The 12,651-nt window shown below is 42.8% G+C and overlaps 1 protein-coding gene and 1 long non-coding RNA gene across 2 annotated transcripts in view; one reads left to right on the top strand and one right to left on the bottom strand.

The window, feature by feature from the left end:
- Positions 1–12,651, bottom strand: part of LOC130187803 (uncharacterized) — a 128,121-nt gene that overhangs the window by 101,003 nt on the left and 14,467 nt on the right. The window lies entirely within an intron of this gene.
- On the top strand, positions 2,296–2,930 carry LOC130187802 (gamma-crystallin M2-like). The gene is made up of 2 exons (XM_056405697.1): positions 2,296–2,330; positions 2,372–2,930. Exon 2 carries the CDS (start codon positions 2,379–2,381, stop codon positions 2,928–2,930), a length of 552 nt encoding a protein of 183 aa, XP_056261672.1. The 5' UTR covers positions 2,296–2,330; positions 2,372–2,378.

Genomic DNA, 12,651 nt, shown 5'->3' with positions numbered 1-12,651 from the left:
GCTGTCAGACTTCAAAATATGTTCTCCTCTCTCCTGCTGTCAGCTGTCCTTTCAGTGCATGTTGCTGCGACCCACCACCACTCTTCATACCAAGTACCTGGTCATCTCATCAGAGTCCACTCCACATCACATGCAGATCTCCAACATTTTCTTCCTCCCATCGAGACCACCAGTGTCTAGACGCTGGGGGGGGGGTCCTATACTTCACAAAGCCTCACCCTCTTTTCAAATATGATGACATTACAATGGGGTCTAATCGCCAAAGACTCTCAGTGTTCATCTCTTGTTTGCACATGGCAATAGAAGTTTATTTATTCACAAAGAATGAAGTGTCTTTTGTTTGAAATACTGGTATACAGTAGGTCCTGGTTCAACACTATGAAGTTGATTAAGAAAAATGAAGGCTGCAAGCAGCGTTATGCAGGCCCTTTACCTGTTGTGCACCTTGGGGCCCCTGCCAGGAAGCCATTTGACACAGCAAACGTGCATTATGGTGATCACGTGTAAACCAGACCATGAAAATTTCATGTAAATCAATTTAACATCAATTTCCTGTTTTCAGTAGGTGGCGCTATGACTATGACTTCATGTTAGCATGTAGGTGTCTTCAGTGTGGGACTATCATCAAACACGTGAAGTTTGGAGCAGATTGCACAATGCATATTTCAGTCATAACAACTTCCATTTTCATGGCGAAACATTAAAATTCACCCCATCACCAATTCCAGTTCAAAGAAACCTCACAATTTTCACAATAAAGCATCATCACGATGTTAAGCATCTTCTGATTAAGTTTGGGGCAGATTGGACAATGTATAATAGAGTTACAACAACTTCCTGTTGTGAAATTTGCTGCCACACGCCCTTAAATAAAAATTCACAATAAAGCATTGACAATAAAAAATCATCTGAAGTATTTTCTGACAAAGTTTGAGGAAGGTGTGATCAAACTGCTAGGAGGAATAAATCAAATTGTAAAAGATGATACTTCCTGTTGCCGTTAGGTGGCGCTATGAGTTCACCTGAATATTGTCATGCAGATGTGTTCAGACCAGGAATCTTATTAAACATAAAGATTGGGGCAGTTTGGACAATGTGTGCTTGAGTTATAACAACTTATTTTTTCAATGCCAAACATTGAAAGTTGCTGCGCCGCCAGTCGGGCCATTCAGCAAAAACTCACAGTTTCACAATAAAGCATCATCAAGTTTGAGGTGGGTGTGGTCAACCCTCTCCAAGAAGAACATGAATTCCCTGTCGCCATGAGGTGGCGCTATGACTGTAACTGAATATTGACATTTAGATGTCTTCAGGGCAGGACTTTTATCAAACATATTAAGTTTGGGGCAGTTTGGAAAAGATGTGCCGCACCGCCTCGGGCAGGCTGTTCAATGAAAACTCAAAGCTTCGCAATTTAGCGTAGCAAGGGTCTTAAGATTAGACTGACCAATTATGATGTTGATCTGTTAAATTCTCTAAGTGGAGTTTGTTAATTCCAATCCCTGTAAATGCTAAAAATGGTACCAAAATTTGCTGAATAAATTTGGTTCCAAAATTGCTGAATAAATTTAAAATATCTAATTTCCTGTTGGGTTTAGGGTATGGGTGCACGCAGTCTTTTTTCTAAGTCTTGGTATGTTACATATGCCCACCAAATTTCTTACATGTAGGTAAAACACAGGGCAAGTAGTGCCTTGTTGAATTTTTCCAAGGGGGCGTTATCGAGCCATTTTGCCACACCAATGAGCAAAATCCATAAAACTTAAGTTTTCTCAGGGCCCAACACTTTTGCGAAGTTTCATGAGTTTTTGAGCATGTTTAGGCTCAAAAAGGCAATTAGTTTTTAGAGAAGAAGAAAAGGCTGACAAATTAATTACAACAGGGTCCTCCTACCAGTCGGTGCTCAGGCCCTAATTATTGACATCATATGGATGAAAGACTAACTGGGAGAAAACAATCCCTGAAATTACCAAAATGATAAGTGATAAGTTTCATCTGACTGGTCAACAAGTTACTCGAGGTATGAACATTAATTTGTAACAGCTTATACAACCTGCTGCTGCTGCTGCTACTGGCAGCTTCATTCAGCCAGTACACGTCCACTAAAAGGTTTTGTGTGACAGCATTCAAAGTGAAACCGCCTCTCTAAGGTTTTTTTTGGGGGGGAACAGCTGTTAATGTTGACAATCCTCAATGCTCTATGGGCTTTTATGGTATGTTGCTGGGTCAGGCAGTTTTCACAAAGGGGGCCCTCTGCTTTTCAGGTATAAAAAGGAAGGTGTCCAGCAGGTAGACAAGCAGTTCAGCTCCAACAGCAGCAGCACCACCACCAGCAGCAGCAGCAGCAGTATTGCCTCCAGCAACAACAACTGGCAAAGATGACTTCCAGTGGCATGAACATGATGGGCAAAATCATCTTCTACGAGGAAAGGAACTTCCAGGGCCGCTCTTACGAGTGCACAAGCGACTGCCCCGACATGTCCTCCTTCCTGAGCCGCTGCCATTCCTGCAGGGTGGAGAGGGGCTGCTTCATGGTCTACGATCGCACCAACTTCATGGGAAACCAGCACTTCATGAGGAGGGGCGAGTACGCTGACTACATGAGCATGATGGGCATGAGCAACTGCATCAGGTCCTGCCGCATGATCCCCATGCACAGAGGCCAGTTCAGGATGAAGATCTACGAGAGGGAGAACTTCCAGGGCCAGATGCAGGAGCTGATGGAGGACTGCGAGAATGTCATGGAGCGCTTCGGCATGTCCAACTTCATGTCCTGCAATGTGATGGACGGCCACTGGCTGATATACGAGCAGCCCAACTTCAGAGGAAGGATGATGTACATGAGGCCCGGAGAGTACAGGAACTTCAGCAGCATGGGCATGAGCGGCATTAGGTTCATGAGCATGAGGCGCATCATGGATGCCTGCTAATAGACGACGACTCGTGACTCGAGGTGCAGCAATTCGTTACAAAAGAAACTCTGCAGCAACATACACTGGAGGTTGACCGCAGCAAATAGATGACAAAGACTGAAGACCACTGAACTCACCTCAGTCAGATGTCTCTGACTGAGGTGTGGCTGTTAAAGAGAATTACAACAGCCTCCATAAGAAAACACTAATAAAGTCTACTTTGTTATAAAAAAAATATGTTGGAGTTAAGACCTTTTCTTTTCCTCTCTATTCAAAATTATTTTATTTTCTCTTCCTACTTATTCCTAAAGGCAACTTGTCAATCTAGCAACCTTGCTTCTGATAACCTTGACTGACTAATGTAGGCAAATAGAAATAAGTTTGTTATAAATATGGTTCAGGTAGGACTGGGTAATCAATTTCTGCACCTTTATGGTACCAACCAACTGAGAGTACTGAAAAATGGATAGTCAATTAATATCCCACATGTGGATTAATTCTTCATTTGGAAAAACCTATATTCTAAGGTCACTTCTGAGGAAACCAAAGATGTTGGGATAATTACAATAATAGGAAAACATGTTTTCAACAAGTTTCATCTGGCCGGTCATCATGTTACTTATGGTATTCACATTAATTTGAGAAAATTTATGCAACTTCCAGCTGCTGGCAGCTTCATTCATCCACTACAGATCCATTAAAATATGGCCAGATCAGGCCCAGTACCGATTCTTAGGAAGGTAAAAATTAGTCATAGTTAAAGCAGCAGATGCTTGAAAGTAATATCTGTACCAAAATCAAAGTATCAGTATTGGTACCTCAGTAATTGTACGTTGATACCCTGCTCTATATTCACACCATCGTGACACTAACCCAGACAGATACTGTGAATACGAGTTGAGCTAAGAGGCCCTAATGGATCTGGGTAGGGTTTTTGTTTCAAAGTCACCTGTTTTAATGCCTGCCAATCTCCATTAACACAATGATACATTAATCAATGAGCCCTGGGGCCTATTCTAGTCTGTTTGACTTTGAGAGGATGTGTTAAGCTATCTAAGTGGTTGATACTGCCAGAACATTGGTAAGTTACCTAGAGTCAAGAGAGTGATTGTATTAAGTGACTCTACTTACAGTACGAGATTATTAACTGCTTACACCAACAGGAAAGGAATCTCCATATATTTTAATGATTAATGACCAAATTGGAAAGTTCAGTGGTTATATGGCTCTCCGCATTAATCCTAATAATAATAAAAATCAGACCCCCACGATACAGGTCAAGTTTTGTCTGACCTTTTTTCTCATGTTACAAGTCGTAACAGCTCCCACTGCTCCCTGTCCGGCCCTGTTTGAGCGGATCTGAACAGGTAAGAGTCATTGTAGTAAGGCAGCATGATGCTGGCAGGGTGCTGGGATCCAATGAAGCCTGTGGCTCCTCTGTGGTCCGTTCCACTCTTTCAAACTTTCAAAACCACTTTGGTTCAGTATCTCATGCCACTTTTTGGTTGTAAAATTTAAAGTTTCCTTTCCAAGCAGACCATGAAATCACTACAACTATTTTCTTTTCCTGTAGGTAAATTATTTTCGGTGATGTGCACAATAATGGGTGTCTGGTTAAAGGTTAATGTGATTCTCTTTGGTGTGGAAATCATTGGCGAGATTGATTTACTTTTTTTTTTTCTTTCTGATCTGCAGACTACAAGTCATTTCCTCTCACACGGAAAGATGGCAGATGGCTCCAGTCTTTGTGGTGCATTCAAGCACTTTTAGAAATCTGGAGCGCACTGTGAGGTGACACATCAGTGTTTGTTGTTGGGAGTTTTTGAAGTTTGCTTGGGGCCCTCACTCAGTGCACACTGCTAGTGTCTCAAAAAGGAGCTTTAAGAAAGACATGGCATAGTTGTCTTCATTTCTTTTCACAACATTGAGCTGAGACACCTCCAAACAGGGGACAGAGGGACGAATCTGCTCAGTTTGACACGGGGTGTTTCTGTTTCTAACGCTCCCTTCCTGGTGCCTTGCAGAGAGATCACAGGAAGAGAAAGGAAAGGGGCAAAATATCCCCATTCACATCTTTTCATGAGGAGACGCAGCCATCTGCCAAATGCCTCTTCACATTAACTTTGCACCATTGAAGTCAGCGATGGTGCAGGACTAACCTACACAATGCCGGAGCCATTGTGGCTGGCACATCGAGTTCTCCAACGGATTTATTTCACCCTCAACACATATCTCTCTCAACAGAAGCCAAGACCTGTGTTTTAGGGGGTTAACTACAAGCAGACAACAGCAAAATGTTTTGTCTGAGAAGAAAATAAGGAAGAAGTCGGACAGCTGCAGAAATAATTCATGGATTGTGCTGAAAATAACTCTGTTCAATGTTTTAATGCTGCCGTCTGTGATCTTGGGCGATGATCCAGTGGCAGGCTCCTGTTTGGTCAGAATCATCCATTTGGAAAAAGATGTAAGCAGGCTAATCCCAAACTAAACAATGAGCTCATCTATATGGAACCACTGTCTATTTAGGCCCATTAATTTGAACGGTGACACAGGTCGACAAATACACCAGACTGTCTTTGAAAGGGTGGCAACTTGGCAAAACAAAAGGAGCTGAGAGTTACTGAGTAGGTTTAACAAGTCTGCGGGCCACGTTTGGAGATTGTTTGGATGTTTGGGCGCTGGCAACAGTGGCGCTAAGGTTGGTCAAAAACCTGTTAAAAAGAGAACAGAGTCTGGCAGGAGACGACCGCTATCAAAGCTGCTTTTGTGAGTCACATCAAGACAAGGCTCTGACCGTTTGAAAAACAGCACGGGGGTGAGCGAGGCCAGCATTTTCTTGGACACAAGCAGCACTACTGGGGAAACCAAACTGGAGCAGTCAAACACAACTCTCCGCCGCGGTGCTAGCAACGAAAATTGGAATCGTATGAATGATCGTTGCCGTTCACAGACACAGGGACATGTTGACAATGGTGGGAAAAGGGATTAGACACTTCAGGGGCTTCTCGGTGCTTCATTGTGCGTTAAGTGGTGCGCTCGGCCCCCAGCCTGTGCTCACATCAGATCACACATCAGTCCGTGATCATAGCGCAACTCACACGTAACAGCTGGACTACAATTGGCAAGTCTGGATTTATTATAAGGATTAGAAGTGCTAGGGAACTGGGCAGAAGGGGGGGGGGGGGGGGCTGGGTGGGATCAGTCTACAGCCAACAGGCCTCCCACATATGCAAAGGGAACAGTGTGTGTGTGTGACAGTTTTTATTACTCTCTGCTACTGATGAGCTCCACCGACTGGGCAGATGTGAGGGGGTGAGAGAGTACGAACTGCTCTGTCAACCACGTCCGCCAACCTCAACCTCAACTCACCGGTTTCAGTGTCACCATTTCAACGATTTTATTTCGTCTCATCTCTTTTGTCCCAGCTGATTTGGCTTCATTTGGAACAGCTATAAACTTTAGACGTGTTAATTTCATCCGTTCACGAGTTCATATGAAAATAGAAGGTGAAGCACTTGTTCAAAATTGTTTACATTGGGTAGAAGCTGAAACTCTGTAAACACATCATGGGCAACAGTGAGTGTAACTAAACATTTGTTCATTCGGTTGAATTGTTTACTGCCTTCAAGTCATGGCTTTACTCTGGTTTGAAGAAACTTTTGCCAACATGTGGCTTTTTCTATTTAACAGTCCAGAAAATTAGGATTTGACTTCAGCACTGAATCAACCAGCTTACTGAGCCTCAGGGAAAAACATACTCTGTGTAATGTGAATGCATCCTGTTGCCTTCAAGTACAGTTCACCAGGAAGACTGCAAATGACGGCATGTTGGAACTACACCAGTGCTTTACTGAAACACTACCCTCTATGTTTGCTGTGTTGGTCGGTACAAATATATTTAGAAATACGGAGCTTCAACTGTCATCATTTGCAATTCATTCATTTCTCCGTCAAATTTAAACTTGTTTTTTTTTTTTACTTGTTGCAGCAACGTTGCTGTGTTTTCAGATCTCTGCAACTACTTTGGCAAGTACAACGGTATTATACCTGGAAGGAATGATGACTTGCATTTAAGAAAAAAAGTAGGAGCCACATTGTAATGAACTTGAATTATCCTTTACGTAGTGAAAGCTTGTTCTTCACTTTGTGTTTCAGGCCTTTGGCTGAAATTGAGTCTTCAGGATCAGTTTCAGAAGCTGCACTGAAACTGGAATAGGTGCCACCTCACTAAAGGGTTTCTGACACGGCTAAAAGGCATCGAGTTGCATTCACTCCCTGTACTCAACATTATGCTTTTTGGAGTCTTTGTTTCCTGGATCTTTATTTCTCCGGTTGCCATGGATTGAGGCTGACAGACTGGAAAAGCTCGTTTAGGGCACAGAGGGGTGGCTGAGATGGAATATCAGACCGATGACCCCCAAGGCCAAGGACAGGCAATGTGCGTGCAGCGGTGGGGGTCTCTCACATCGACTCATTGTGATTTGTACATGGGAAAAAACATGTGTGAACTGGTCTAGGGTTGAAAAAAGAAGAAGAAAAGAGTGAGAGGAATCTGATTTCACACTGACTGAAGCAAACAGCTGCACGTTACTGAGCCAGTACAACAGGCTCACCAAAACCGGACAGCTGAAGACTGGACGTAGCCTGGACTGATGGAGCAGGATTTCTGCTGAGACACGCAGATGGTCGGGTCAGAATTTGGTGTCAACAACATGAATCCATGGACTCGACTTAACCCTCCTCTGGGCCCTTAATACCAATCAATCATGGTTTAAATGCCAGAGCCTATCTGAGTATTGCTGCTGACCATGCTCACCCATCTTCTGATGGCTACTTCCAGCAGAATAATGCTCCATGTCACAAAGCTAAAGTCGTCTATGGTTTCAGTGCACCCCCCCCCCACTCCCCAGATTTGCATGTAGCATGGAAAAAGCAAGTCCAAGGCAACCAGATTAACTGTATGATCTGTTTAATGAAGACATATGTGGATTAATGTGTGAAAAGACCTTTAATCGATTTGAAAGGGGCAGAATTTCTATTAACTGTTGTGTAGTCTTTTGAGCCTTTAAACACATTTACCTGTTACTCCAGCACTTCCTGGATTGTATTTCACTGGCTCACCTCTACCTGAACACACAACACACTCAAGTGACCACTTGTCATTGGATCTCATTTCCCTGTTTTATATGCAAATAAACAGGTATGCATTGTTGTCTTTCAACCAATCTGATATGTTTGTGTGTGTGTGTGTGTGTGTGTGTGTGTGAGTGAGTGAGTGAGAGAGAGAGAGGGGGGGGGGGGGGTTGAGCGAATCATTATGCTGCACACAGCTCTACGATACATTAAGGTTTTTGTTATTTTAAATAGTGAAATATTTTCAGTTTGAACGTGTGTTGAGACGTCAGAGGAGTAGATGGTTCGTCACTGTGATCTGACCTAACTGAACCATTTACAGCAGCCCATTTGTCCCACATCAGTTCCCTTACCGTCTCATATGCACCAGACACTGTTGTTACAAGCTAATCAGTGTAAGTCGTAAATCCTCAACGAGTGATCTTATACTAATTCTGTAGTTATTAGTTAAACCCAGGTTAGAAGCAGTTTGGATAACGCCTGCTGACTCACTGATGACACATGGGACAGTCTGGGATCCTGCTTTAGACTGCAAGGGATGAAACTGAAGGGACAAGATTAAGAAAAGCACATATCCAGAGTTTTCATCCTGGGAGTCTCAGATCTGTTATTTGTCCAGCACGCACAGCAGTTTCCATGATACAGAATACTAGGGGTGAATGTTTAGAAGGGGCGGGACCTGCCTGTCGTGGGAGTCGGCCTGGCAGCTACCGCGTGGCTCCTCGCCAGGTGACAAACTACCGCAGCAGGTACCCAGAAGCAGACAGACAAAATGCTGATTGTCACTGGTGTTATCTGAGGCGAGCGCCGGCAGTTGGCGGGGTGGGTTTCACCCAGTGTAAACGTAAAGTGACAGTGTGTTATTGTGACAAAATCGAGCAGGGCCCAGTCCTTATTCCAGGGGGGGCTCTGTTAGCCAGAGATGAGGACACCATGATACAAGCCAACTCTGCAATGTGAGCTGAACCCAAACTGCCTGTTCGTGCCTTTTGTGTGAGTGATGAAAGTTTGCTGTTTGTTTCCAGGGCGCAGCTCTGAAACATCAAACGAAACCTGTTTTTAAATTTTATACTTCTGAATGAGGTTTGGTCTGATCATGAACAACAGAAGGATCAAGATGGAGAGAGGGAGCAGACCACTGAGAGCAACTCAACACGTGGGGTGAGGAAAAAAAAGCGACTGGCAGTGAATTATGGGAGCATATGGCACAGGATGGGAGGAGCGACCAGAGTCATCAGTTTGGCTAAAAGGAGGCAGAAGCAAGAAAAATCCATCACCTCTAACACTGTCAGCAGGAAAAGAAAAAAAGAAAAAAAGAAATGCTGTAAAGACATTACATCTCCATATGTGTGTGTGGTGATCGCTCATCAGCGCGCAGGGTGATGAAAGGGAGAGTGAAGGGGTTGGGGGTGGAGGGAGGAAGACCAATATGAGAGGGGGTACAACCTCATCATTCGCTACTCTGCCGGTCGGGGAGCCCCTACACTTTCTCTCCCTTTCGCCAGCTGCTGCCGCCGCCGCTGCCTCGCCGGGGCATTGTGGAGCCGTTGCCATGGAGATGTGGGTCAGGGCGCTGATGTGCGAGCACAGTATGGATTTGGCGCTGGCAGCGGAGTGCAAACAGCACGGGCTGGAGCCGGCAGTAAACTCCGGCTGAATCTAGGTCACCGGGATTCTCTGGAGCAGAGGCAGGCTGAGGCACAAGTTACTGCAGAGAGGGTGCAAGGAGGTGGGAGAGGGGGGAGGAAGGGGAGGAAGGAGGAGTGACTAGGGCTGGGGAATACCAGCTCACACATAAATTGGGATTGCTGTAACAGCATTGCATTGCAATAGCTGGAAACGAATAAAATGAGAATCAGATATTTTTGGATTTATGAATGGGACCGGTTCAATTGGGTTTTTGCTGGTGCATTCAAATGCAATGCAAAGCTTTGCAATGCTTGTTATTGGTTACAAACAGCCAATAGACATCTTTCTTAACTGACATAATGTTTGCTGTAAATCACAATGACTCATGTGTTTTTGTATGTGTGTGTGTGTGTGTGTGTGTGTGTGAGTGTGAGACACAAACACTTGTTAATATTTAACTTCTCAGGGAGTGTTTCTTTTATTTACTTCCTGGTCCTCACTTTTCTTTACCACCAAACTGGAAATCCAAAAAAGGCCACTATTAAATAAATAATATGTTTTGAAATAAATAACTGTTGAAATACAGAAAAATATACAAATAAGATATAAATTACTCAATAAATGTGAAATTATTTTGTTAAAATTTTAACCCCAGAATTTATTTCATTACTTTCATTTATTATAAATTAAAACAGTTTTTCAGCCTCGTTAGCTTGTGCCAGGGTTCATACGTAAAGTTGGTTCAGATCGAAATATCTTGGCAGATACTTGATGGATTGCCATGAAATTCTATACAAATATTTGTTTTCATGGTGCCCAGAGGATGAACCCTGCTGATATTAGCGACATTTATTTGGTTTTAGATACGAGTAAAACGTATCAACAACTTTTGGATCCATTCGCACACAGTTTGGTTTAGTTTCTCCAATACTCTGATTTACGGCCAAATAACTCCTCTGATGGATTCGTTGTTGTGATGCATTAGCAAAGGTACATTACAAAGCCTAATAAAACCCAGACAGCCTGTGCTAGATGAAAGCTAGCTTAGCTACATTGTCATAGCTTAGCCTGTTAGCTTAGCTGGACCTCTGCCTGTACTACAGCTTCTCCTCTGAATGGATGTTTCCAAAGTGGCTTTGCTCTACTTGTGTTCATTCACTTATATTTCTAATTACAACCTACAATACTACATAGACAGAAGTTTGACTGACTGTTATGTAATATTCTCAACGTGATGAAACTTGTCAGTGTGATTGAGTGGTCCGTTATAATTGGCTAATATGTAAACTTACGACCATAGGAACAGAGGTTACATAACCTTCAAAATGAGCCAGAACTTAACCATGCAAATGTGCGCATACGCCTCTAGAACACCAGCATGCTACCTAAAAAAAATCACACACCGGGGCGGCCATTATGCTGCCTTTGTTTGGTTCAGTGTCAACAAGCAAAGCCGGCGTGATGAAGGGTCTTCTTAACGGCAAAATAGCAGGATCTCTGTTTAAAAGGGAGCTTCTGACAGTGTAGGAAACAATTCCTCCCATTCTCTCTCTCCATCACCGCAGACAGATAAAAGCCCAGGATGAGAGATGGATTGCTGTCCCTTCCTTTTGAGTATCACTTGTTCAAAGGAAAATGCTAATGAGGTGCTGGAAAGCAAATGGGGAAGCCGTAGAACTGGCACAGTGTGGCTATTGTCATTCTGATTCACAACCTTGACAGGAGAAATAATTGACTAACTTCTTCACTGGAAAGCATGAGTAAACTGAGTCACTGAGCAGGTTCAGTAGAAGTACGTCAATGCTACCCACTCAACTTCAAAAGAGACTGAAGAAATCTTCAGTTAGATAAAAGTAAAAAGATGCAGCTTTTTCTTTTAAATACATTTCTTTCTTTCAAAATCCTCTAGATTAAAGCAGTATTCATTGATTTAGTGACCACTCGGGTGCAGAACAAGCTGTAAACACAACACTGACATATTATCTCTTTAGAAAATTATCAAACTTGTTAGCAAACAGGACCTGTTTACAAATCCAGCAGACGCAGAGCAGCTTGTCTCCACCCACTACTGAGAAAGATTTCTAGCTCTTTAACTTCTAAATGCTGTGCTCCACTTTGTTCACCTGCTAACCTGCTACTGCTGTCTCTCTCCTGCTTTGTCTGGAGCGAGTAGAGAACAGAGGGTTTATCAACCACACAACTAGCTGAAAGATGTTGTAAAGCTCATAGAGCTCGGTTCAATTTTAATTCTCTGTGGTTTCTCAGACCTTTTCATAACTGAAACTTAAGTTTTTCTAGCACTTTTGCAAGTGTTTGAAATATATAATTTACTAATTAGGTTTATTCATTTATCTATTAGTTATTTATATGCATCATTTGTTTAATTCAAACAAGCCTCCTCCTCCTGATAAAAAAGGCTAATGATGGTAGAGAGAGTGAACCAAAACAGTAAAGTTGAGCATCATAAAACAAAAACAATGAGCTAATGATTAAAATACTCCATTGAGCTGAAGTGAAGTGCAGAGTTGGGTAATCATTTTGTGAGGGTTCTTCACTACGAGCATTTACATAACAAAAAGTCAACTGTTAATATATAAATGTTGTCAGATTATTCCTTCTGTGGCTCTGAAGGATCTTTGTCTGGTCTGCAATAAAACAATCTGATAATATTTCACTAGGTGATAAAGCAAAGATCAAATCATATAAAGTGAATCTCATCTGTGTATAAACTTTATGGCAATGACATCGCTTCTTTTTAAAGATTGAACCAGCGCTATCTGTCAGGGTCAACTCATTCTTCTTGCTCTTTGTTTTTCAGGTTGTGAAAACTGAATCTGTGAGATGCAAGTCTGTGGCTCAAAGTCCAGTGTGGCATTTTTGTTTTGGGGCTTTCGAGCATTAAGGTACATCCAGGGGAAAAAACAAAACAAAGAAGAGAACAGACACCAGGACTACCAGTTGCAGGCGTAATCTGACT

This window comes from Seriola aureovittata, chromosome 19 (genome assembly GCF_021018895.1).
Source record: "Seriola aureovittata isolate HTS-2021-v1 ecotype China chromosome 19, ASM2101889v1, whole genome shotgun sequence".
Classification (NCBI taxonomy): Eukaryota; Metazoa; Chordata; class Actinopteri; order Carangiformes; family Carangidae; genus Seriola; species Seriola aureovittata.
The sequence above is the reverse complement of the archived record's forward strand: the minus strand, read 5'-3'. Positions and strand labels throughout refer to the sequence as shown.